Source organism: Labrus mixtus, chromosome 5, assembly GCF_963584025.1.
Source record: "Labrus mixtus chromosome 5, fLabMix1.1, whole genome shotgun sequence".
NCBI classification, from domain to species: Eukaryota; Metazoa; Chordata; class Actinopteri; order Labriformes; family Labridae; genus Labrus; species Labrus mixtus.
In genome coordinates, this window is record NC_083616.1 from 29,853,616 (window position 1) to 29,881,210 (window position 27,595).

General features: G+C 39.6%; 3 protein-coding genes across 7 annotated transcripts in view; 2 read left to right on the plus strand and 1 right to left on the minus strand.

Moving 5' to 3' along the window:
* Positions 1 to 11,293, plus strand: part of LOC132974683 (protein prune homolog 2-like) — a 57,391-nt gene extending 46,098 nt beyond the window's left edge. For 2 of the 5 annotated variants that reach the window (XM_061038908.1, XM_061038909.1), the window contains exons 12-20: positions 298 to 513; positions 622 to 792; positions 1,199 to 1,298; positions 2,657 to 2,788; positions 4,041 to 4,127; positions 5,232 to 5,330; positions 5,728 to 5,769; positions 8,110 to 8,142; positions 10,123 to 11,293. In XM_061038908.1, coding sequence (XP_060894891.1) covers positions 298 to 513; positions 622 to 792; positions 1,199 to 1,298; positions 2,657 to 2,788; positions 4,041 to 4,127; positions 5,232 to 5,330; positions 5,728 to 5,769; positions 8,110 to 8,142; positions 10,123 to 10,153 — 911 coding nt within the window. In that variant the 3' untranslated portion in view covers positions 10,154 to 11,293. The remainder of the gene's footprint in view (positions 1 to 297; positions 514 to 621; positions 793 to 1,198; positions 1,299 to 2,656; positions 2,789 to 4,040; positions 4,128 to 5,231; positions 5,331 to 5,727; positions 5,770 to 8,109; positions 8,143 to 10,122) is intronic. The other 3 variants (XM_061038910.1, XM_061038911.1, XM_061038912.1) reach the window with 3 other exon arrangements.
* Positions 11,294 to 12,149: 856 nt separating this feature from the next.
* LOC132974685 (beta-1,3-galactosyl-O-glycosyl-glycoprotein beta-1,6-N-acetylglucosaminyltransferase-like) lies at positions 12,150 to 16,741 on the minus strand. Its single transcript, XM_061038914.1, has 5 exons — positions 16,363 to 16,741; positions 16,159 to 16,252; positions 14,689 to 15,093; positions 12,490 to 14,571; positions 12,150 to 12,455 (listed from the first exon to the last, which is right to left on the minus strand). The coding sequence occupies exons 1-4, from the start codon at positions 16,656 to 16,658 to the stop codon at positions 14,086 to 14,088; spliced, it is 1,281 nt and encodes a 426-aa protein (XP_060894897.1). The 5' UTR covers positions 16,659 to 16,741; the 3' UTR covers positions 12,150 to 12,455; positions 12,490 to 14,085.
* Positions 16,742 to 19,771: 3,030 nt separating this feature from the next.
* On the plus strand, positions 19,772 to 26,531 carry rfk (riboflavin kinase). Its single transcript, XM_061038916.1, has 4 exons — positions 19,772 to 20,181; positions 22,786 to 22,937; positions 24,071 to 24,173; positions 24,299 to 26,531. Exons 1-4 carry the CDS (start codon positions 20,100 to 20,102, stop codon positions 24,469 to 24,471), a joined length of 510 nt encoding a protein of 169 aa, XP_060894899.1. The 5' UTR covers positions 19,772 to 20,099; the 3' UTR covers positions 24,472 to 26,531.
* The last annotated feature ends 1,064 nt before the right edge of the window (positions 26,532 to 27,595 follow it).

Genomic DNA, 27,595 nt, shown 5'->3' on the forward strand with positions numbered 1-27,595 from the left:
AACAAACCGTTCATAATCTGGTGTGTAAACAGTAAACAGTGGATAGAGTATAGACTAGGCTACATATACTATAGTCATATATTACAGGATAATACGTTGAAATGAAAATGTGGGGAAACATCTTTAGCGATAAGGATATGATGAACACAGTCCATGAAGTGAAATCACATCTTTATCTTTCAAACAATCAAAGACATCAAATGAAACCTCTCTCTCTCTCTCTCTCTCTCTCTCTCTCTCTCTCTCTCTCTCTCTCTCTCTCTCTCTCTCTCTCTCTCTCTCTCTCTCTTTGGTCAGATCCGTCCTCGTCTGCTGATCTGTCGGGCGGGTCCAATCAGAGGAGAAAGCTGGCAGCGCCGCCTATGGACGTGTCTTTGGACCGCAGTGAGGGGTCTCTTCTGTCGGAGGACGCTCTGGACACGGAGGACGAGGCTTTGGATACGGGAGACGACCTGGATGTCAACATAGACGAGCTGGACACGTCTGATGAGGCCGAGGAGTTCGACCAACACGGTCAGAGAGTACAACAAGGAAAAACACTCACCTTGTACTCAGTGTGTTATCGATGAATAGTAGACTAAAAATACATTGTGGTTGTTGGTTTGTCTTGTTGTGAAACAGGAGACTCAGAAGAGCCTGATGTGGGCGCAGGAGCGGCGTCGAGTGAAGCTGTGGCAGGACAGCGAGCGGCTGAGGAGAGCCGACTGTGGAGGAGCGTGGTGATCGGAGAGCAGGAGCATCGCATTGACATGAAGTGCATCGAGCCGTACAAAAGAGTCATTTCTCATGGAGGTGTGCAAACGGGACACTTACCCCGTTCTGTCGAGTCAAATAAAAAGTCAATCATATTTCAGCTAAGTGTTAAAAACGTCTAAACTACGGCAATGAAAGGTTCGGTGTGAAGTCAGATTTAAGGTTGTCAGAATCTGAAGAGTTGAAATAGTTTCATGTTGGAGGATGTATTCTGTGCACACATGGAGCTGAATAAGATCGAAACGGGTTAAAAGCCTCTGAATATTTAGCGTTTGAATGTCGTGTCAAATGTTTGCGTCATATTTTATGTTGCTTATGGAGCCGCTGTGATGCAAGACAACTTTCAGACTTTGAAAATAATGTTCTATTCATCAATCAATCAATCAATCAATCAATCAGTCAGTCAGTCACTGTGATTGTCTTTTTTGAATGTCTGTGCTTTCAGGTTATTACGACCAACAAAACGCCATCATCGTGTTTGCAGCGTGCTTCTTACCGGACAGCAACTGTGACAATTACAATTACGTCATGGAAAACCTTTTCCTGTAAGTAAAGCTCCTCTTTGTAGTCAAATGTATGTGGATAAGAAAACTAGACATGTAAAAATCATATTCAATCTTTGATAATAGAACGATGATGAACTGTTCTGGTGAGACTTTAAATCTAAGGTTTTTTTGTGAACTGCTCTCATTACTGAGCTCTCAAAGAACTGGAGAAGTCACAGCTGAACTTGAAATTACTCTTGTTTATGTTTTCTTTCTTTCACACCAAACAAAAAAACACATTTCTGTTTGGATCCTAAACTTTTGTCAGAAAGTTGGAAGACTTCTAAGGTGTGGAGAAAATCATGATGTTTCAAAATTTCTACTTTTAAGTCATCATGACCCGGCTCCTGAGGCCTGACAAAAACCAGGGAAACATACAGTTAAACTACATTTTTTATTATTATTATTATTTTTAATTTTACAGGGACATTGCATATTAATAAATATCCCAGAGTTAGCCTAATACTACTCTAGAAACACAGTATTGTGGTTTAATGCACAGTGTGTCATCGACAACAGGGTACAAACTATTTTCCTATGAGTGAGAAACCGTTTTTAAATATCCTACTTTACACACGAAAAGTAACCCCAAAAAGTTAGGCTTATTTTCATCTGTTGTCCCAGGCCAGATTTTATAAAAGGCACCCTAAAAAAACCCAAATTCAAACATCACTAAAAGCTACAAAAATAGAAATATCATGACAGTAATTAAGCAGCCACAGGAGAAAATACATAAACCATCCAGGACACACATAAAGCAAATGGAGTAAAAGTTGAACTAAACAAAATTACCAAAAATTACAATTTACAAAGAGTGCGAGGTGTGATTGTCAGTAAATCAGTGTGTCGGCTGCTCATGAGTGTGTGGTGTGTGCGCCATGTGGTATGGTGTAAAACGAGAATAACAAGCTAACAACAAGAAAGGCATGCTGCAGCGAGGAGCTGTGTGGTGATGAGGAGAGACTGCCTACACCTGAGAGACCTGTGTGTGGTGGAACACCGCCCACAAGCGACCTGCAGGGACACAAAACATGGACAGAAGGCCCTGCTGGTGGGAGGTCGGCACAAACCTCACCATGAAAAACAACCCCAGCCCAGAGATAGAAAATCAAATGTATTATTGATTTAGTTATGCAGCATCAAAGGCAGGGTTGTTCATTTTCTCCAGATACACTTTTTAAGATTTTGGTTGAAATTGTGTCACCTTTGTTATCGTCCTTGCACAGTGTGGCAACATGTCTTTCCTGTGTTTTCTTTTCCATCTGTGTGTGTGTGTGTGTGTGTGTGTGTGTGTGTGTGTGTGTGTGTGTGTGTGTGTGTGTGTGTGTGTGTGTGTGTGTGTGTGTGTGTGTGTGTAGGTATGTGATCAGTACCTTGGAGCTCATGGTCGCAGAAGATTACATCATAGTTTACCTGAACGGCGCCACACCTCACAGGAGGATGCCGGGTTTTTCGTGGATGAAGAGGTGTTACCAAATGATAGACAGAAGGTAATCTGCACACCTACACAAAGTGCAATGCATCTGCAATGTCTCAGATTGTTTACCTGTAATATCACAGATGTTGAGTGTGCACACTTACTTTCTGCTCTCAGGCGTATTCTTCTTTTCTTTGCTTGTGTAACGTTTGGGGCTTTTGGTTTGATTACATATCACTTAAATATTTAGTTTAAATGGCATTATAAGACTTTTTGATGATTCTTTTTTTAAAATACTATAAAATATAAAAAACAGGGAAATACTGGTTTACACTCTGTTATTTTAGAGACATGCTTCTCACACACATAGGCCTGAATCACACTCAGTCACAAACAGGAGCTGTGGATATGCATTAGTGGAGAGATGTCAGAGTGGGGCTGCTACACACTGCTACACAGGGAGCGCACCAGAGCTGTTTGGGGTTCGATGCCTTGCTCAAGGGCACCTCGGCAGTGCTCGGGAAAGTGCCCTGGCACCTCTCCAGCTACCAGAACAACTTGCGTAATTTTGGTTCCCAACCCAAGTCCCTACAGACCGAGCTACTGCCGCTCCAGATTCACAGTTCAGGCTCCAAAAGCAGGTTGTACGAAGGCCGGATTTCAAAACAGCTTGTTTTTTTAAGTTTCGTTTTGAGTGTCAGTAGAGCGTGGAGGCCAAAGAAAACAGGGCTGATAAGGTGCAGATGAACGTAGCCAGAGGTGAATCTCTGACGGGTTCATGAACCTGAGGCGCAGGTACAACACAAAGCAAATGCAAAAAAATGCAAAAAGACAGAAATTCAGCCCAATGATTATAACTGATTTTCTGATTTGGACTGAAGTACCACCACTTCTCATCTACAGAGTTCCATAGGAAGGCCATTAGAGGGCGTATTTGTCCTAAATTTCTTTTATTGATGTTTTCAGATTGAATCAAGATAAAGGAGAGAGGGCAACAAAAAAATCAGATTTTTTTAAATATAAAAATAAATTATATGCTGTCCGGTTTATCGTCCATTTGTTCCAGACTTTTATATATTGGTATAATTTCAACCTTAAGGAGGAGGTCAGTCTTTTCATGCATTTAACTTCTTATGTGTAATCCAAACATCCTCTGATGGCGGGTTCACCTGCAGCAGCTTCTTTGTGCTGCGTGCAACCAGACGGACTTTAAAGAGATACTTGTGGTGGGACATGAGTCCGTCTAGACAGAAGTCTTTTTAAGTTGTCATGCATGTCAGAGATTGTTTCATCACTCCTTTGTTCACTTATCTCTCGTGCCACAGACTGAAGAAAAACCTGAAAATGTTCATCATCGTCCACCCGTCCTGGTTCATACGGACTCTGCTGGGGATCACCAGACCCTTCATAAGGTGTCGTATTTATTCTTTACATTTAGAGGTCACACATCACACTGCTCAATATTAGAAGACTTAAACGATGTACTCTTTACACCATCAATATGTGTATCCATGCATCCAGCACTCACTGGAAAGAAAGGTTTAACTTTCTCAAACTCAAGTCAAACTTCTAAGCTTTTATTTACTTCACTCTATAAAATGACCCTGCCTTTATTTGGGACAGGCGTCAATACGAGACCGGCTTTGACTTAGATTTAGATTTTAGGGTTTAGGTGGAAAGACTATTACATTTTACATTTACACCAGAATGAATATCTATGCACAATATTATGATATCTATTAACAAATTAAATAACAAATCACTTTATGCAAATCTGCTTCACGTCCTACCATTATTCTGTCTCAGATTTTGTAGTTGATCTTTATTTTCCTTATTTTGGATCCACACACTATTTAAACATGAACATTCAGAGGGGCTAATTGAGAGCTGCCTTTATTATTAATAATTATAATAATACATTTTATTTAAAGGCACCTTTCAAAAATCTCCAGGTCACCTTATAGAGCAGAGATAAAAACAACAAAGTAACAACACAGGATGTAAAGGAGTTATGAGACCGGGTGGAGAATGATCAGTTTAAAAAGATGTGTTTTGAGATGAGATTTGAAAATGGAGAGAGAGTCGATATTACGGATTTGTGGTGGGAGGGAGTTCCAGAGGTGGGGGGGCAGAGCGGCTGAAGGCCCTGGACCCCCCATGGTGGACAGGCGGGCGGCCGGGTGGTGCAGTGAGTTGAATGGAAGAAGAAGAACCTGAGAGTGCGGGTAGGTGTGTTGATGTGCAGGAGTTCAGAGAGGTAAAGCGGGGCGAGGTTGTGGACAGCCTTGAAGGGCCTGCAGGCGCACCAGGCTTGTGAAAAGGACTGGGCCTTAAATTGGGATGGACGGTAGCTCAGTTCACTTTATAACACATTTCATACAAACACAAACTCAGTGTGCAATTACAACACTCTTTACTACCCCTGCAATTTCCAGAAAGACTGTTTGATTATTCTACCAATAACAACTGAATAAACTTAGGTGCACTCTGAGCTCTATGACTTCTGTTTTCTGCAGCTCAAAGTTCAGCAGCAAAATCAAGTATGTGAATAGTCTGCAGGAGCTCGGAGAAATCATCCCGATGGAGTACGTTCACATTCCACCCAGCATTGTCAAGTAAGTGTGTCTCTATCATTATTTAATACATGAAGCTGCTCTTAATGTAAGCTTGTGAAAACAGCTTGTTAATATTTATTTGAATATTTGAAAGCTTGCAGTATCACGTTAATGCAGTTTGTCAGGAAACGTTGCTTTATGTGTTTCCTTTTTGTTAACTACCAGTATGTAAATCCTCCTCCGCCTGCAGTCCTATTTTTCCACTTTTTCTCCCGGGGCATTTTAAACCTGTCCGCCAGGTCTTTAGAAAGTCAGACAAATAGAATCATGTTGTCCCCAGCAGCTGCTTTAGTAGTTTAAAAAAATGTTGTTTTTTTTAGTAGGATGACTCATGTCTTCCTTTGGAAAAGCTACTTGTATTCAAAGTGCCTTAATGAGGCATGCTCTCTGCCCTAAGGTATGACGAGGAGAGGGCTGTTCACAAATATGCATGCCTGAGGTAACTCACCTAACCTGCTTGTAGTAACGAGTTGGTTGCATAGATTTTTTTGAAAATACCCTTTGATGCTATAAGAATGAATTTCCTCATGCTGGGACTAACCTTTGTCTGACCTTTGGCTGTCTCCCCATTTGACTGGAAATGAGCCGGACTGTGTTTCCTTCTTCCTTCTATGTTTTTTTTATTCCCTCTGGTCTGTTATGTGGCGCACCCTGTTCACCCTGTTACTGTTGTCGACATATTAGTGCAACAGTTACAGTAAAACAAAGTCGCGTACACTATTTACAAAGTTACTCCTACAGCACAAAACAACCCGATTAAGGTGTGCGGTGATTTTTTGATACTTCCTGCAGACTGCACCAAAGTACAAATGTAAGGTGCTGCAAAGAAGCCATTATGATGAAAAGAAAACATCAAACTCTGCGGTCCTTAAAGGAAGAATGTGCAACATTTTACACATAAATAATCAGAAATCAAGTCTATCCTGTGTAAATGTCTCTCTGAGTCATGACTGTCTACAATGAGAGAGAAGTGTGAGTCCTGCTAGCTGTACTGTTGTCAGAGCTGTGTTTACGTCATGTTGACATGGACGGGACGACCTTGTGTATAAAGTTGTTTTAGTTACAGACTAGAGAAAAGAAGAATAACATACTCATTGATTATTTAGATGTCACATAAGTGTGTTTAGATCACGGTCATTCTGTGTCAATTTATGTGCAACATGAAGCTATGAGCTAACCAAAGAGCGCTAACATTAGCATGCTAACACAACAATGCAGGACACAGGTGATTGCAGCTCGAGCAAAAGGGCAATTTTGTCCACCACTTGCCCTTAATGGTGTTTCATTATTGTGCGTTCTTATTCATAACTCCTTTGTGGAGAGGGGTTGGAGGTGTGTCGCTGGAGGAGAATAGCGGAGGTGTGGCCAAACAGTTTGTTTTGGTTTCATGCTGGTGCTCAAGGGCGACATCTACTGGATCAAAAATACTCACATTCTTCCTTTAAGGCTTCATGCAGCACTTTAACAGCATCACACGTTTTTACTTGAGAGATGAAAGTCATGCACACAAATTTAAATCAGGAAAATGTAAAAGTACAACTGATGACCACTTCTGATTTTTTTTTTTTTTTTGGAAGGAAAGTTTCTGTTGAACATTTAGAAGTTATATAGGGTTTTATGTATTATTACTTCTTATAATGAATCAATTTTAATATATTTAATATATAAAAGGACCAAGTTTAATATTAAAAATTAATGTTGGAATTTGAAGTATTTTACCAGAGTTAGCTTAAGGCTAATTTGCACCCGAAGCCCCTTTGCAGGTCATCACATGAAGTATATTATGTATTATAGACATACAATATCTTACATGACATCTATTAGAATTTTGCAAAGGACTCAGGAAATGCTTTTAACTCTTTTAACGCATCAGTTTCATGGTATGTGTGGAAACTATTTAAAATTGCATAGTCCCAATCGAACAAATCAGTCAATGCAGCTATGACCTTGTTTGCACCCTGCGTTACCAAACGTCCTCCTGGGGGATCAGATAACAAAAGGTGAGCCTCAATGCTAGGCGTGAACACACCCCAATGTGTCCTGAGGATGGATAGAGATCGGACAGCTCAGACCACATACAGAGGGGGGTCTGGGAGGCGTTCATCCACATGGGTTTGGTAGTGTGAACGCTCATGTGTCCTGGGCCACTTTAAAGACAGCTCCCTTTATATGACATCATCTGCAGATAGTCCGCCAGCTAACCGAGGAACTGGGTGTACAATGCTGCCTCCTGCCCTGGGAAAACGACACGCATTAGGTCCTCTCAAACATAAATTATGTGCAAATGAGTCCTGATCACCTCACGGAAGACGCATTACATGCCAAACATAAACCATCAAAGACGAAATGGGGACTTTGTGCAGCTTGCAGACTTCCTAAAACTCACAAACACTCACAGGCTGATGAACAGTGGAGCTGAGAGCCCAATCATTTATCTAAAGGGTCATGGCTTCTACTTTTGTTTCATCATGTTTTTGTGCACCTGAGCATGTTTGGAGTCTGAAAGTGTTCCTCTGTTTTAATGTAAACTATTGTAGCTTTTGGTTTGGTTTATTGTTGGAAAATGATCGCACCCTGTGCTTCACACCTTTTGTCTTTGTCCCTCCTTTACAGCGCTGATGCTTCTCTCCCTTTCCTTCCTTTTACCCTCCTATTGCAATGTGGAAACAGGCTACTAATCCCCAGCAACTGCATGTTTACTGACAATATGGCTGCCCCCTCCGCAATCCCTTGTTTCACTAACATTTCCTCTCTGCCCTTTACTTTAATGCTAAACCAGACTGGATACAGAATTACAAGACACAGCGGTAAAGTAAGTAGAAGGCTGTCGTCGTTGTTGTTCTCTGTCAGCATGTGAAATTTAACAGACAAAGAAGAACGACTGCCAAATATTCCCACGACAAACAATAAAAAGAAACTCTACCCTGTAAAGATAGGTTAGCAGTCCAGTGAGCCGTATGAACAAACTTTGTGAGGTCACTGCAGAGAGTAAGAAATCGTTTGAAAAGCACGATAATATAAGGTCATCAAGGTTCTGTCAATGTGAAAGGATATGCGATGTCTCCATTACTCTGACGAGCAGTAAGGATATATGAGATTTGTATGCCTTGAGTTTTCTTTAGTAGAGACTCTAAGTTTCTCCACAAGTTGAACTTCTGTAGCTTTGACCATTTAGCTGGATAGTTGGCGCTCTGAGCCAGCCGACAGTGAGTACAGGTCAGGAAACCTCCCGGCATTGCTAAGGGTTAGCTTGTCACTGTCAGACAATTTGTCTTCTGCTGCAAAACAATTTAAATAATTGGAGAAGGTGTACAGATGGTCCAGAACTTCATGTGAAATTGACCTGAAAGCTTCCAATAGCTTTTTCTTACTTCTACCTTCTAAGGGCCAAACTGAGCAAAGCATGTTACCATCATAATTCATGTTCAACAATTTCCTAACTTACTATCAATAAGCAGTCATTAGGATGGTGATGAGGTCAAACTCTTACTTAATGACCTGTAAGAGATAGATTATGGTCATGTAGAATAAGGTATTAATCAGTTTTAAACAGTTTTTTTCGATAGGCACTAGGGGTGGGGAAAAAAATAATTTAGGTAAAAATTGAGATTCTTATCTTTGGAGATTTTAAAAAGTGTTTTAAAATTGTGTTTTTTAGCTTTTCAGTCACTCCCTGCTTAGTGCTAAGGCTAGCTCTTTAACTCACTAGAATAGTAGCAAGAAATTCAGCCAGTCTCACAGATGACTGGAGTCAATCCTGAAGTATGTACTCATTCAAAAACAGACTTTAAATCATGAATCCAGAATCGTTTTGAATTGAAAATAGATTCTGAATCAAATCGTGACCCCAAGAATCGAAATCTAATCGAATCGTGAGACACCCAAAGATTCCCAGCCCGAATAGGGACGGATACAATATACATAAACAAACCAAACAATCTGCAATCCAATGCAAATATCAAAGTGTTTATAGCGGATGCTAGCTTTTGCTTTTGTGTAAATAAAAGATAAAAACTGTTCAAAAGGAAAAAAGAAAGAGTAATCCGGGTACAGCAAGACACAATAAGTCACACATTTAGCTTTGATACAAACAATTAAACATGAATACAAGTCTGTTGCTGACCTAACCAGAATATATGGTTGCTCTCTTAAAAGTCGTGAAATTTGCAAAGTCAAGTTTTAAGTGATCAGGGAGCGAGTTCCAGGATTTTTCTCCTTTCACAGAAAAAGATGTTTAAAAGCAAAATGAAAGTCTTCAGTTGCCACTTGAAGCTTCTCTGCTGCAGCCCTGTAGTCTCTGTCTGAGGAGCCAGCCTGTTTAGACATCACAGTGACTAATAAGCAGCCTGAACGCTACTAATATAGCATGCTAATAAGCAACTAGGGTAACACTTTATAATAACCATCATCTATAAAGGGTAAATAAGGGTTAATAGATAGTTAATTAACCATTAGTTAACAGTTATTTACTGTTAACAAACAATGATTTGATAGTTAATAATGTTTGCTAACTATCTGTAATACTATAATACTTTATAAAGTGTTTGTTAATGATGACCAAGTGATTTATAAACCTTTAAGAGATGGTTTATAAAACATCTATAAACATGGACCAGATATTTGTTCATGGTTTGTAAATATTTTATAAAGCGTCTATTAACATTATTTGGATGGTTATTATAAAGTGTTACCGCAACGAGTTATTGGTGAATATTGTGACCTCAGTTTAAAGTGTTACCTGAATGTCTTGTTGGCAAAGAGGTGTACAAGTCTTTCTCTTTCTCTCACTCAGAGCCGATAAGAGAGGAAACTCTGCTGTGTGACAACTTGAAGACACGTGGCTGCTGCCTCTCTCCTCCCTGCATCGTGCTGCGGCCTAAAGCGGCGTCTCTGAATATAAGTCAGCCTCCAGCATGACGTGTGTGTGGCACATTGTTGACACTCCAACAACTAGCATCATGGGGTAAGAAAAGGAAAGTGCTGCGGTATATAACAGCAGGACGTCACTTGGAAATGAAGGAGGAAAGTATGGATGTGAGGTCGCTGAACACAACACTGTATTCACAGAGCAGAGACTTTTCCCCGTACTACGACCTTTCACACAACTGGATTTTTGTTCCTTATTTGGGAGCTGTTGTTTTCTTTGACGTCATCTTTGGAGGGATTACTAACTGGCTTTGCTAAAAATCCATGTACTAGTCCAACTTGTCTGTTGCTCTGCACCCGTTTGAACCCATTGTTACAGTCAGTGTGGAGGTTATCTGAGCCCACGGCAAGGCTGTTTCAACTCATAACCAAATCCATGTAAACAGATGTTCAGTAACAGCCTGTGTGCTCACAAATCAACACTTGTGTTCTCATCAGAGAGCCCTGTAGCTCTGACTAAAATGTTGGTATCTTACCAGGGCTAATAACAGGTAGTCGAGGTTTACAAAAATGTGACTCCCACACAGAAGTAGGAGGACTGTACGAGCCTGTTTGGGGTGACATTTAAACTAGCTTGGTATGTTACTGTGGGGATTTCCATTCTTTGAGTTACTTTCCATCTCCACAGGCTGTCAGTCAGTCGGCTGTACTATTAACACTGTATATCACTGTGAGGGAAAAAACACAACATGAAATCATAAAGGTAGCAAAATAGCAGTTATCAGTAGCTGCAATAATGTGTTGCATGCATTTAGTAGGTACAGCTTGAGATCGAGAGTCACAGAAAAGCAGAATTGTAACTTTGTTCTTGTTTTGTTTGGGTTGTGTTTGTATGTCTGTGTGTAAGAAAGAGAGAGGAGGGGGGATGAAGAAGTTCTGTTGTGTAGTTCACCGATGGTCATGATGATACAGTATAGACGGTGCCTTCTCTTCTATTTTTTTTCTTATATTTGTACACATTTGTTTTTGGCTTGCAAAGTATTAATTTATTGGAAAATATGTAAACGCTTTTTCTTCATTAAAAATATTTGTTCCTCCTCGACAGTCACCTCAGCTTTTTTTTTTAAATCTCTTTTTAATTTACTGGTTGGACTTTCATCATAAATACAAAATGACACACGATACAAAAACATGGCAGACTAGGTAACTTGAGGGAACAGTGGTTCATTTAGCTCTCTTTTTGTCTTTTTCTAACAATAGATCCTTGAAGAACTTTCTTGTTTGAGCTCATTAAATTATTATCACCAGTTCTGCATTTACAATACAACCTGGTCGTATCCTGCGATTCCACTAGACCAGTGATACTCAACCCGAGGCTCTCGATCCACATGTGGCTGATTTTGGGACCTACTCAGAGAAAAAAATTCCAAAGTAATTATTTAGAAAAGGGAAACATTGTCAGCAGAAATTATTCTTTTGCAAGTCATGTCACGTTGTTTCCCACACATGTTTTAGGAAAGAAAGAGGTTTTTTTGATTGTGGCTCTTGCAGAAATATTTTTTGGTCATTGTGGCTCTCAAAGGCTTTATATGCGATTTTTTGATCCAGCAGATGTCGCCCTTGAGCACCAGCATGAAACCAAAACAACTCGTGGTGCATTGTTATGTTAGCATGCTAATGCTAGCGATCTTTATTATGCTCGTATCTTCACACTGCATGTAAATTTACCTGAAATGAGCGTGATCTAGAAACACAGTTAAGCAGTGAGTACAGTATGTTATTCTTCTTTTCTCTAGTCCCTCAATTAAACAACTTGTATACACGAGGGGAGGAGTCAGCCGGCCGTCCGGGCGATGTAAACAAAGTGAAGATAGGACTCTGAAAACTCTGAAAACATCACAGACAGTGGGACTCGGGTGTTACACCCATTGTAGACAGTCATGACTCACAGAGTTATTTTCAGAGGATATACTTGATTTATATTATATTTAAGTGTTAAAAATCACATATAAAGACTTTAAGTCTAAAAAGGCTGAGAACCACTTCTCCAGACGCTTAATGAAGGTGTTGTAGTGAGCTGCAGCTCTTTCAATCCATATTTAATTATTTAGTACTTCATGCTACTACTTCAACTTTTCCAACCAACCATATCTTCACATTCATAAATATTTCCTCACAGTCTGGGCCTGTCGCAGCATTCAGTTTCTAAAATTGATTTGGTTGATTTGCAACTTTCATGGAATGATAACATTTCGAAAACTTTTTATTTTTATTTTTTTTATTCTTTCTCAACAGTCTGTTCACACAAACAATGCACACGTTGGACGTTGCATAATGATATATCTGATAACACTAATCTAAGATAAGACAAGATGTACTTCTTTGTTCCCGAAGGGAAAATTGTCTTGGACTCTGTCCTAGAGTTTCAGAAGAATTAAAAAGTACATAAATATAGAAGGACAGGAGTCAGTGTCGCTGCATCACCCAGGGGGATTGTGGACTGGAGAGTCCAGACTTTTTTGGATGTGCCAATCTACTTTTTTATATATAACACTTCATTTTTTTTATACAGATCAGTAAAAAAAAAAACACTCTTTAATGTTAACAAGAATACAAAATAGCCACTTATAACAGATAATAATAATAATAATAATAATAATAATAATAATAATAATATTAATAATAACTTTATTTGTATAGCACCTTTTAAAAACACAGGTTTACAAAGTTCTTTGACAAACAGCAAAAACAAAAACAAACTAACCCAAACACAGAAGAACATAAACAACAGCAAGAACATAACAAATGCAAAATACTAAAAATAATTAAATACAATTCAACAGAAAAGAACCCATAGTGCACGATACCCAACAGACAAGAACCATCATAAGAACCATCATAAGAACCCAGACAAAACAAGAACCCAACAACACGAGCTGAGACCAAGAGGAGCAAAGATTTAAAAAGAAACTAAAAGAGCTAAAAGAAAATCAAAAGATAACAGCAATAAGAAGGTAAGAGCAGTAAAAGAAATAGAAACAAGTGGTTAAAGGATCAAAAAAAACTATAATATTAATAAAAATAAAAAGTAAATATAAATATAAAACATAAATAGACAAAGTAAGATAAGAAATTATCAAGTTAAAACATAAGAGGAGTTAAGATAAGAGGATTAATAAAAGGACAGTAAGAAGTAAAAGAAGATAAAAATAGTAAAACCAGAAAGAAAAGACTTTAAGAAGACGACATCACATAAAAGCAAGTCTGTAAAAGCACGTTTTAAGAAGGGATTTAAAAGAATTGAGGGAATCTGTGAGTCATGCTGATGACATGCTTCTAGTCCTTTTGCATGGGGAAATAGCCGGCAGCCTGATCTGATTGGCTCGGAGCACATACATACATACTGAGAGCAGGCAGCTCTGCAACTGCTCCAGTGATGACTTGTCACGTTCACATTTCTTGTTTTGAAATCTCCAGTGTTTTCCTGGAGAATAAATACTCAGAGGTGTTGCTGTTTGCTCGCTTTTGCATATCCAAAAAAATGTATCGTGCATCAAATGGAGGCATGAAATCTTCAAGAAGACTTTTTTCCCTCTGGCCTTTTTTGGAAAATGTAAAAACACCTGTGAGGAACTTTCATTTTGTGTTGATCTTAGCAGTTCCTGTGGATAAAATGGTCCGCCTCCTCTCTTTGCTGATCTCGTCCTGTATGTAGTATTCTGTCACAAAGTCCGCCTCCTCCTCGCTGTCAGACGTACCACCCACTTTGTATATATTCTGCAGAAACAATCAAAGGCACTTCCAGTAGTCTGACCCTGACCTGGTGGAAACGTCTGTAGAGAATGAACTAGTCTTCTCTCCAGTGGTTTTGTTGTTTTTTCTAAGTCGACTAACGTAACTCCGCCAGGGCCTTTTGTCTCAGATACTTCTCCAAGCAGAAGACAGCGATGGGATCTCTCTCTGTGTCGAACTTGTTGCCAAAGAGGTGATGCTGCTCAATCAGCCACTGCACGTCTCCAGCCCCGTACACACATATCGCCCTCACGTGGTCGCCCTGACACTCCGGGTACACGGCCTGCTCCGACCCTTCTTCCCCCTCGTGCCACATCCACTTCACCACCCGGGCGATCGCGTTCATGTCTGTCATGTCGTATTTCGGGTTGGGCCACGTCGATCCAGGAACGCCGTGGAGCCTTTGGATGGTCGCCCAGAGAAACTCGTCGGGACTGTTGGTGTCTTTGGACCACTCCATAAGGGCCAGCACTCGTTTGTCCTCCAGGACGCTGCGGATGAAGCCTCGGTTCACCACTATGTAGGCGTTTCCTGACAGAATGGGGATGTTGAATGGAGGCGGCTCCTTTAAAACTCCTGTAAACTGAGAAAATGTGAATAGTGAATGAATGAAATGAAAGAATGAATGAATATTGGGAGTTTCACGAAGGGTCAAAATGTGAGAATCATCAATGCAGCACTTTTAAAAGAAGTGGCCTACCTGGATGCTTCCGTTAGTTATATTGTGGACATAAGAAAACCTCCACCTCTTAGCGTCAACCATTCTTTCCGACTCCAAGCTGTTCCCGCCATTTAGTGAACGCAGCATCCTCACGATCTCCAAGTTGGTTTTTAGAGGGAAATCCTGGCCGCAGAGGTTGATGAAGTATTTCCATTTGGTGCTGATTTTATAGAGATCCCCCATGCAGTTGAGGTCAGCCTGGACGCGCGGCCATGCAGCGTAGACCACGCTTTCGGTCCGGTTGACCAGGAAGACGTTCGGGAAACAGGAGACGATGCCCGTGATGGCAGAGAGCACCGAGGCGTCAGATTTTTTGTCCACGTGGATGCAGTAGAAATGTTGAGGTGCATAGATGGCTCGCAGCAGTCGCTCAAAGTTCTGCACCTTTGGGAAACGGCAAAGAAGAAGTCAGGTGTGTCGGCATGTTCCATAGACTACACTGATTGTTACACGTGTTTGCTTTTTTAAAGAGGCACTCCAGTGATTCAGTAAATAAAAAGTTGGGAGTCAAAGTTAAGCCAATAATCAGTTAAGATTTAAGGAATAGACATTTGGATATCCTGACTTTTAGTGTCCGGCATTGGGCAGGTTCTTACTCGAGAAGGCTACTCAGGGAGCCACAGAAAATGTTTAGCTTTTTCACAATAGGATTTTTCTGTTTGCAGCATTTTAACTTGTTGGACAGGCTGTGAGTTGAATGGAAGAAGACCTGAGAGTGCGGGTGGCTGAGCGAGGTTATGCATGGCTTTAAAGGTGAGGAGCAGAATCTTAAAGTCAATGCGATATTTAACCGATGAAGCTGCTGAAGGACAGGAGTGATGTTCACACATCCGTCAGACTCATGAAAGAACACCACTCTTTTTAACCTTTCATAACATTATTCATGACATATTTATCTTGCTTCTTAATATATCTCAAAGTTAACTGGAATGTTTATTCATTTTAAACCCATATTAGCATTATGTATTGCTAATCTGTCGTGCATCATTTGTTTCGTCTTCACTCAGGACTCTTTCATTGCACTTTGGATGTTGATATGTGATACGTGCGTGTGTGTGTGCGGTTTGTTTTTGTGCTGGGCTCTCATTCATGCTTTTTACGTAACTGAAGTTCCTAACCGATAAATAAAGTTTTTTAAATTGGATTGAATTGGATTTAAAATGTTCCTTTGAATAAATGTGTGTCAGAGAACCCTCCTTTATATATATATATATATATATATTTATTTTTTTAATCCAGCCTGAATCAAACAACCAATCAGGGTAACTTTGAACGCAACCAGCCAATCACAGTGAACCTGTGCATACAGGTTGCTATGACAACAGTTGGGTGCATTCCACTGCACTGTTTGTGATGCTCTCTGTCACTTTCACTCTTCTTTTATCTCTCTTTTTTTTGTTTGTTTTGAAGTTTATCCAAATTGAAATGTCAGCTTTAGAATCAGCATACCTTATGATGCACAACTATCGAGTAGGCCAGAGGGAAGTCTTCTTCTTCCTGGCTCAATGGGAATGTCAGGTATTTTCTGCTTCGCTTGAAATTCCTGTAAATACACCACATGGAGAATGAATGCTATCTCAGCCAAATCAATTTCATTAAATCAGATGATTTTTACAACAGCTTAAAGTTAAAAAACAGTTTAAAGAATCCCACCTGCAGTCCTGGGTGGCATTGATATAATACTCATCAGGGATCTGCACATTCTTGTGGAAGTCTTTGGTGATGGTCAGAAGTTTGGCCTGCTCTAGAGCCTCCCTCTCTCCACGCAGGATTTCCGAACAGTTGCACACTTTCACCGGGCCGCCGTCATCGTCTGTGTATTCCAGCCAGCTGTACCTGAGCATGTAGGTAGGATCCCAGGCTGCTTTTGGGCGATGAAGCAGCACATATATCCACAGCGATCCCAGGACCAAGCTGAGCTTCAGAAACAGCCGTCTTTGTCGCAGCATCCTTATTGTTTGTGAAGTCTCTTTTTATCTGCTCTGCTATCAAAGACTACCTGAATCATTGTAATAAACATGCAACGATAAGCTGCTTTTATTTTAATTTTGTTTAGACCTAAAAAAAAAAAAAAAATCTTCATTTAAAATCAAATCGTGCTGCCATTGCCCACACGAGGTAATAAAGCATATTTCTACGCTTGTTTTGTGCTTATTTAACTCTGGGGATACAACATATAAAAGCGAAGATCTCAAGAAAACAAGCAGAAATGCCTCAGGGAAAAAGGGGGTTAATAAAATGTATGGACGCATGTCTGCTTAGGGCTTCCATATAACGCACCATCACTATGACTGATACCCTTGAACGCACACAAAAAAGACATGTATGTAGCTCCTTTTCTAAATGTCATTCCCCACTCTCTCTCTTTCTGTGACTCTAGTTCCTGTCCTGTCCTAGCTCCAAATAAAAGCTTTAAAAAAGTAATTCAAGCGTTGCAATTAGTAAAAAGACTTGAGCTTGTACAGCACTTTTCTAGTCTTCTGACTCCTCAAAGCGTTTTTCCACTGACGTCTCACCTACACATTCACACACTGATGACAGAGGCTGCGGTGTAAAGTGTCCATCAGAAGAAACTAATCAAGTGTCTCGCCCGCGGACAAAATTTTATATTTTATATTTTACATTTTTAAATTCTATTTTATATATTGTAATATCTTCTTATTCTGTATTATTTAAGTTGTTGCTAGTTCTGCTTTATTTCCTTGTTAATTGTTTCGCACCAATACACCAAGTCAAATTCCTTGTATGTGTAAATGTACTTGGCAATAAACCCTGATTCTGATTCTGATTCTGATTCTCACTAAGACATATTATAATGAATACAGAATGTGAGATGTATACAAATGTGTGCGTCCATTAAAGATTAAATCCTGTAAAATATATGAGTAACCCCATCGTAATAAATGGTAAAAACAACGCTACCTTTTGATATTATTACTCTTTCTTGGTTCTGAGTGAGAGTGATCTGATTTACATTTTTTTAATGTTTTTTTTAACCTTTAAAAGTATAAATTCAGTCTTTAGTTTCTAGTCTGTCGTTGACATCAACATATTTCTTCAGAATGTAAAAAGTGCTCTTGACGGTTCCCAGGAAAGTTAAAGGAACAGATCAAGTGTTCTTAGACTGAAGCTCTAACAACACACTACGATGCAGCACTCTACACCTGAACTGTTAATGCATGGCTCATTTGTTTGATTTAGTTTAAACCCCACATAAATCAGGACCGACTAAACTGTCTACAATCATGCAAAGCTGACAGAACTTGTTCTCCCAGGTCTCAGCCCCCTTCTCAGTAACAGAAAAGTATTCTCACAACATACCTGACTGACTCCTTGTTCTCGCTGCAAATTCTTATTTACATTTGCAGGATACAAGGATTTATTTGACATACTTAAAATACATTTAAAATCATCGTTGTTAGACTAAGCAGTTCAACGCTGCTCGCTGCCTTCAATGCGACATATTTCACAGCCTGACTTCATATTTTCTCTCGTCTTAAATAGTGCAAAAGGGAGGTTTTTTTTAAAACAGGAATGTTCTGGAAAATTAACTTTGTACAGTGAACTGCTGACAGGAACAAAAAAAAACACGGCTCATGACAAGTGATTGATGGGCAGAAGATGAATTGAACGACCTGAACTGGGATCCAAACTCTCCTCTATGTTCACCTAATTCATGAGGTTTTTATTGCATTATATGTTTCCTCGCCTCAATCACAGAGCAAAAATAAATCACAATATATAACACGGAAACACAAAACTTGATCCTCTCTTTGAAGAGAGTAATGACAAATCTATTTGTATCAACTGCATTGTCGAGATGACTAATAATACATCTGAATTTGATTCAAAAAAACTTGACTCCACGACATGTCTCATTTACAGCTTGTGTTCATTGAAGCAGTTTTAAAACAAAATGAAAACAGTCTTACCGTACCTGTGCCTTCATCCAGCAGCGGACACATTTGAGTTTCCTCTTTTCATCACTTCTCCTTTTGGCTCCACGACTGGGGACAGATACCTGTTTGGTGCACTGGTTGCACTGGTTGAACTTGTTCCTGTACATTGAGGTGTTGATGAAAGACAATCTCGATCTCGACAAAGAGATGAAGTTCGTCGTTGGTTTTCTCTTTTGCCTGGAAAAATCAACATCATGCATCTTAAGTTACAGTAAGAGCTCTAAAAACCAGTAGAGGGTCTGAGTGAGAGAATTGAAGAGAAGGACAGCTCTGATGTCGCCCTCTTGTGGTTTGATTTAAAAGCTCAAGAATCTGCAAACATGCACTAAAAGACTACCAACAACTAAATCATTCAGTGATTTCAATGGGGCTGATACAGAGTGCCTTACATTTTTTAAATTTAAAATGCAGTGTATATCATGACTTAGCTGTGGATCCAACAGATTGTATTACTTTAGGTTTGTTGACTTGGTAATGACTTGTATGTGACCTTGAAAAGAAGAGTCAGATAAATAAGTTATGTCAGTGGGGCCCAGCAAGGCGTGACTACGCACACCGTTTGCACTGCTAGTAAAGCATGTCAAATTCTGAGAGGACTTCTAGGTAAATGTGAGGCTGAAAATGAATCTACACCAGATGTCACAAATGTGGAAGTTTCATGTTTCAGTTTTTAATTGCTTCCTCAATTTATTCTATACCTGTCACCTGCAAATTAATTGTATATTGTATACTATATCGTATTATTTAATTGTTTTTCTTATTTGAATATTTGGTTTTAGTATTTGTATATTTGTATATTTCTGATATTAGGCATCTACAGGCTTGCTCCAACAATATTTCGTTGTACTTGTACAGTGACAATAAACATAGCTTATCTTATCGCTTATATTAAAAAAATGGAATATGTTCGCAATGAATGTGACTGATTGTGTGTTTCGTTTATATATAAGTTGATGTGTATAAGGGGGCTTGAAAGTATTATTTTTCTGCCGGCAGGAAAACGTTTAGGAAGCACCGCTTTAACGCAACATTTGAAATTGCTGTATTTCCTACACCACCTGAAGGCAGCATGTGACTCTCGGCCTGCTTTGCTCACGCGGCCAATGACGTCAGCAGAAGCGTTACCAACGGAACCGACGCAGATGTGTGAAACACATGTAACATTACTGGCTCTTTAAGGGCACCGGGGCTTCACTTTTCACCGTCACACTGCGAGTGGTAGTAAGTCAGACGGTCATCTTTCTGGCTCTTCACTACTATCACCTGTGGATTTGACCGTTTTAGGAACAGAGTACCTCTAATGAAGGTAACAGTGATTAGCTGAGCTAGCATAGCTGGTGAACTTTTATCCGAGAGCCACTTCCTCCTTGTGTCGTTCGAGGTCGTTCTGTAGCAATCAAAGGATCGCCAGTTGTTTCCTGGACACTAGCCATGAAGAGCCTTCCGTATTTCTGCCGGGGAGAGGTCATTAGAGGTTTCGGGAGAGGAAGCAAAGAACTCGGAATACCCACAGGTGAGTTAACCATCCGCAGAGTACACACAGCTAACCTACACAGTTAGCTTACATAGACGAGGTTAACTCAGCCTGAATCTGTTTTAACTAAACAACCAGACTGATATTGGATCGCTGACATCACCAGGCTTTGGTTATTTATCCAAATGTCGGATTTCCTGTCTGAAATGTTATTGTAGATGCGTCTTAACTGTTCATTATCGTTCTCTGCCGGTGTTGCGGTTTTAAAAGTGACCGTGCTAACTGGTGACTTTCCGGCGAACGCGTCCGCTGTTGTCGTAGTTACAACTGCTGCCGAAAAACTGAAATAATCCTCGCAAATGCCTCTTAGTTCAGTTGTTTTTATTACAATGGCAAAAATGAAAGTATAACGTTTGTATTGTGAGAGAAAATTAATTTGAGTTTTATATTTTCAATGGCAGCTCTAACTTCTACGACAGTCACTGACGCGTCCGGCTCAAAGTCTCCAGTCAACACGGTCACTCGTTTAACCATTACTCCAGGCTTACATAACCTTGGGGTCCCATTAAATTCCAATGGGATCTACAGAAATTTGTACTTATTGATCAATGCAAAATAAATTGAACACAGGCTGCTGTGGGTCGTAGCCAATGCCAAAACAAAAAACTTGCTGAGTCTGTTTGTCATCTATTAGTGCAGAAATGTCATCCCAGCTGGCAGCCTTAGGATTAATAAAGTATCTATCTATGTGGTCTTCAATGCATGTTTACTTGCAACACAGTAGATAAACTATTTACATGTTTAAAATGTATCAGTTTTAGACGTTTGGGGTCACCAGAGTTTTGTGGGGTCACGATCCAAAAAAAAAAGGTTGGGAACTCCTGCAACACACCGTCATCCAAACGTTTAGTCACCGACTGATACTAAACTAACTGCATGACATATTCAACATGTTTTGAGCAACGAGCATGAATCATTTTTTGACTGTGGGTTTAAATGTGAGTTGGGTAACGTTGACAGAATTTAACAGATGGTTAACTTTCTGTTATGTACAAAATATGTAATATTGGCTGTAAGAGGAAACATACACTCGTCATTTTAAACAGAAAATGTTGGTCAATTCTTTGTATGACTCAGACATTGACCCTCAGAAACTTCACACATTATTAAAATGTAGTTAGTGAGCTGCAGAGGTTAGAAGAGACACTTTATGAGGATATATTTAAAATAGACACTGATGGCTCCATTCACCTATTGTATAAGATAATCCTTCAAATAAAGATGATGTTTATGAATACTTAGAAATCCAATGCCATGGATTTAAGTGGAGGTTGGGTTTTTTTAGAGGTTTTTTGGGATCTTAGATTGTGAAGGATTTTAACTTGCTGATGATCTGCCAAAGCAGAGAGATCGTAGAACCGGGCTAATGTGTTTATTCATTTATCATGCTGCAGTTTATGCTCCGGCACAGATGAGACAAAAGATTTTTCCAAACCGACACGGCGTGAGCAACAGTTAACTTATCTGCATAGTTTGCACAGTTAAATTTACATCTCAGATAGCGACACAAGAAACCTTTTAACGAGCCGGAGAGACGTTCACAGTCTGCAGAGAGTCTAGGCAGAGCTCAGACAGACAGAGATGAGAGATATAACCACGGTGTTTAAAATGTTGCTGTCGGTGTTTTCTGCTCTCTCTCAGTTTTTAAAAGTTACTTATCAAGCTTCTCCACCCGAAGCTCACCTGTTGTGATAACTGAATTTATAGGGATTACACTAAACGATGTTACAAAGCAGCAGGCAGGTGAGAGTGAGTAACCATGGTGACTGTCTGTCTGTCAATCAACAATGTCCCGCCCCCTCTATAAATTAAACTCTTCTGTCAGTAAAACTTACTTTGATCATGTGTCACAGAATGAACACATTCTGTATTATGTTTGATTATATATAAACTAAATTAAAGTTAGTCCAATGATGTCATAAAAAACAACAAAGGCTGCAGAGCCTGTATGTAGCTACAGCTGTAGGAACTCTGCAGGGCTAAAATAGAACAGAAACACAAGAACTTGAAGTCTACATGTTTTTAAATGAATGCATCACTGCGTGAAAATGTTCCTGATGAACACAAAGAGGACCCATAACTAAATCATAATTTCAAAGTGGTGAGGAAAACCTTCAAATTGTTCATAAATATTGATCAAATTGAGTGAAAGACATTTCTGTTGCTAAAGATGTTCTGGGTGAGAGACCTCCAGACCTACAAAGATGTTTTTCAAATAGATTAAACTTGTCAGCACAGTTTTTGTGCATTTTAAAAACATTATACAGGGAATTAAGTTTGGTTGAACTGGTCAGTAACTTCCAAATTTGTCTAAAGATCAGTATGAAAAAAATCATGATAAAATCGTGAACGTGATTTTGCCAAAAATAAATCGTGATATGATATTTTTCCCATATCGCCCACCTCTACGCATTATGCACTAGGCTACCGTCGCCCTTAAAGAGGAGGTTTCTCATGAAATTATGCAAAACTTTCCAGTGAAGATGTTTGCTTTAAGTTCTGTAACAAATTCATGAGTGAGACAGAAACTCAATTTCACACTTTTTTTCCCCCCCACCACCACCGTCTCTCTCCTTTCTCCAGCCAATTTCCCCGACTCAGTGGTGGACCATCTTCCAGCAGATATCAGCACTGGGATCTACTACGGCTGGGCCTGTGTCAGTAATGGGGATGTCTACAAAATGGTGATGAGCATTGGCTGGAACCCATACTACAAAAATACCAAGAAATCCATGGTGAGCCCCAGAAAGAAGCAGCATTCAAACCTAGTGAAGTCAGAAACATACAGTAAGCATGCTTATTGTACATGTGGAGTTTAAAGGCAGAAATGAGGTGGTCACAAGCCCGCTCGTTTCTCCACAGCTTTAGCTATAAATCAACTGTCACACAATGCGACTAAATATAGAAAAGTGATTAACTGCTCATTGGAACCTGCATTCACTTAATAAGAATCTTCTGTGACTGTGGTTTCACTCATCATCACACATGAATGCCAGTTACAGAATGCTGAAAAGACTTATTATGATCAGGGTCATGCTTTGTCATTTTTGATTCCATGTTTTACTCAGAGGAGTAATTATTCCTGTTAGGGAAGCCACACTATCTCTGGCTTTTGGGAACATAAAAATGCTTTAAATGGTTTCCTTTTATTGTAGTTAGATCCATCATGATAAAGAAAAAAAAACTAGTAGATCAAGAGTATAATGAGCACGGGGCGCCGATAGCCTAGTGGTTAGTGCGCGCGCCTTATGTACAGAGGTTGTTGTCCTCCAGGTGGGCCACCCGGGTTCGGGTCAGTTGTCCTGTCTCTCAATTAAAGGTATAAAATCCCCAAAATAAACCTTAAAAAAAGAGTATAACGAGCGTGAAGATTAATGATAAATATAATTGATATAGTTCACCTTTTTTAGAAGCTACATGAGTAGTTTAGCTTTTTTTTCCATTTATTTATTTATGTTGGTGATAAGGTGAACAAAATGAAACAAGAATATATCGACATGACATAGACATGACAACTAAAGTGAGAACAAACAAAGACAAAAAAATAAAAATAGATACAAAGTAGCAAAACATAAGCAAAGATACAGAGCAACAATACAGACAAAATACATTTTAGCTTCATTTTAGCAGTTTAGCTTTTTTATCATAGAGGAAGTAAGAAACAACAAATAGAAAGTGGAACAGTTTACACGTCTCCACACCACGGGCTGTCAGTGCCGGGCAGTTATGAAAATGTCCCCTGCCCGTGTAACTGTTTGTTATCAGTTTGTTATCAGTGGGAAAACACTGCAGACGACTTGAACATGTCTAATTCTTCGAGTCATATGACTGCATGGTGGTCATTTTGGTGGTTTGTTTTTGGTTCTAGGAGACTCATGTAATTCACACATTCAAAGAGGACTTCTACGGGGAGATTCTCAGCGTTGTCATGGTCGGCTACATCCGTCCAGAGAGGAGCTACGACTCACTTGGTACGACATCTTTCTTACAAACACGTACTCATTTTGTACAAAAGCTCCGCTCTTTGTATGTCAGCAAATCTGACACTCACTGCAATCCGCTCTGACTTCCTATCATGCATTCATGTGTCCTTCAGAAGCCCTCATCACGGCCATCAACAACGACATCGAGGAGGCCAAGGCCAAACTGGACCTTCCGGAGCATCTCAAACTGAGAGACGATAACTTCTTCACCAGCGCCGGCAGCTCGCCTTCAGCCCCGCCCCCCAACACCGCATCCACATCACAGACTATTATGAATGGTCACTGACAGCTGGCTGTGACTGCGCCACTTTGTACACACACACACACACACACACACACACACACACACACACACACACACACATCAGAACAACACAGAGGTTTCTATGAACACACAGGTGCGTCATTAAAATGCACGGCCTCATTCTGTGATCTCTCTCCTGTTGCCATGGCAGCAAATGGACTTCTCATAAACAACCAATCTTTTTTATTTTATTTATTTTTGCCGCTTAATTTCCTGTAAGGCCGTCATGTAATAGATTCTGTTTATTTGTGTACAGTAATACCAGATTGCCTCTTATACAGCACAGCTCCGTATGAAGCTGTAGGGGTAGGACAGTAGGGGTAGGACAGTAGGGTTCATGATGACGACGGTGGCCACAAAATAAAATCAGTTTTGTCATACTCTGTATAAAAAGAACAACATAAACAGGCTTTAAACTTCACTTTGTCATCACCACATTGCCATGGTCGAAAAACATCCCCTCCCCCCCTGACTTTGTCACAGTCTGTTGCATTTTCTTTCTGGGCATTAATTACCTGTCACAAAAACACCAGTTGCACCGTCGAACGACTTTATGCAACAACGTGGTTAAATGAAAGTCATCTGTGTGGAAACAAGGAGGTTACATCTGGAAATATTATAAATATAATGTTAAAAGTATCCTTGCTTTCTCCTTTCAGCCCTCTGCTGTTTTCTCACTGCCCTCAACATGAATCAACCTGCTCATACTGCAGATTAGATTTAGTTATAAATTGTAGAGAATATTTAATAACCAACAGTATGGTCAGTTATCTAATGAAGGATGTACACAAATGTGTGTTTTTTTACATAATTTAAACGTGTCTGTCCTCTGGATTTGAGTCGCACTGTAATGTAATTAAACTGTTCTCCCTCTTCCAGTGTGCTGGACGGATAAAAGAATTGTTGAAGAAAGCGATCGATAGTCCAGGAAATATAAAGACTGAATTTGCCGAGCCTGGTCTTCTTATGCAGGACGGTTCATTTCTCGCAGCTTCTCTGATACTTGGACCCTCAGTCTCTGTGCGGTTAGTTACAGATGGTAAATAATTGATAGATGAGCTGAGATAGAAAACGGTCCTCACACAGCTCTTGTTCTCTGCTCTGACGGTTACAAAGGGCAAAACTCCTGAGGCATTTGAACCAACCGCAAACTATATCAGATGATCCTGCAGAAGTGTACACAGTAAAAACCTACAATACTACATTATGATTATCTTCGTAAACATTGCATTTTTTTAATTTTAAGAACCCTGTACGTTGTTTTAAGTACCTCTACTTTTGTTTTTCTAGGTCTGCGTGTGTGTGTGTGTGTGCGTGTGTGCTCGCACCTATTTAACTTTTACAGAGCAAATACTACAAAACTACAAACATGTAAAGCCCTCTGAAGACTTGTACATACTTGTTTTAAAAGATGATATATATAAAAGTGTCGCTGAGTGATTTTGGATTTGAAATCGGGATTGTGTTTTTAGTTTTTTTTAAACGTTCAGGGGGGTGAAAGAAATTAAAAAAAATACTGATGTTTGTAAAGCAACAGTCGCTGTAACCCTCTCCAAAGAAGAGCTGAAAGTGTTTGTTCTGTTGGTTCCTTTACTGACAGGAAAGTCGGGTTTGTCTAAATGCGTGAAAATGGTGAGCGGTGAAGCTGACCTAGAGAATAAAGCACCAAGGCAGACAGCCCTACTTCACTATAATGACACATTCACTGTTAAAGAAAGCTTTCCTTCATGATTAATGCTACACCATCCATCATGTCAGCTGTCTAAAGCACTTAATGTACATAAGAAATCTCCCTGTAACCCTCATGTTGCTTCTTCAAAACCTGTCTGAGATAATAAGAAGGATGTTTTCATAACTTTTGTCTTGATGCGTTTTTGCAACAAGTGTTTTACCCGGTCGTTGTTTTAAGTACCTTCATCCACTGTTGTTTACACAGGGACCAGAGTTACAGCATGGTTAGTTTAAAGCTCCATACATCTCTAATGTTTGTCATTCTTCTGTTCAATATCATTTTAACAAATAAATAGTTTTATCAAAATACAGTGGTGACTCATTGTTCCCTCCATGTGAGGTGTGAAGAAAAACATAAACACTTAAAGGAAGAATGTGCAACTTTTTGATCCAGTAGATTTCACCCTTGAGCTCCAGCATTTAACCAAAACAAACTTCTGTTTGGCCACACCTCCGCTAATCTGAAGCCTCCGCTCTCCTCCAGCGACTCCAGGACTCGAGCTGCTCCCTCATTGTAGACAGTCATGACTTAGAGAGACATTTACAGAGGATAAACTTGATTTCTGCTGTATTTATATGTATAATGTCTTTAAATCTTCGAGGATATTCACATGGTTTGCTTTGAATGTGTTTGCAGACGAGGGATTGTTTTTATTCTCAAACATCGTTGGTTTACGCCTGCCTGTATGTTGTTAGTGTCCTCGTGTGACCTGCAGCAAAACGTGCACAGATTCAAATTTAACCTAATCAGACTTTAATTTAAAAATTGTTTTTTTTTGTTAAATGTTGTTTTTAAAAGTACAGTCTTATCAAAGATTGAAGTTAAGATAATCCTTTGAAATTTAACTCCTACTATCCCCAGCAGTGCTTAGTTACACATTTTAAGTAGAAGTCATCTCAGGGACGTCAGAGTCGAAGGCAGATGTCCTTGAGTTAATGTTTTGTCTGTTTGTTGTTGTACAGCCTGAGATAAAAGACTGGACTTGACCTGTTTGCTTGGTATTCAGGGTAAAGGTTTAAATGAACAGAAGCCGATTTAACACAGTGGGTTTGTATCATGAAAACATTAAGACATAACAGAGTTTAAACCAGCGGTTCCCAAACTCTTTCCTCCCTGGAACATCCCATTATTGTATCTAAAAGCTGAGCCCAATCAGGACCAAACAAAAAGAATGAAACATTTTTCTCAGTAAACATCGATTTGAATTGTTTTCATTGATTTATTTCTGTTTTTTTCTATAAAATAATCTTCAAACATCCCAAAAGAATTGGGGGCAACACTTTAGATTGAGGTCAGAATATTCACATTTAAGAAGTTGCTAATTAGCATGCTAATTATTAGCTGCTTATCAGTCATTGTAAAGGGCTTATTAGT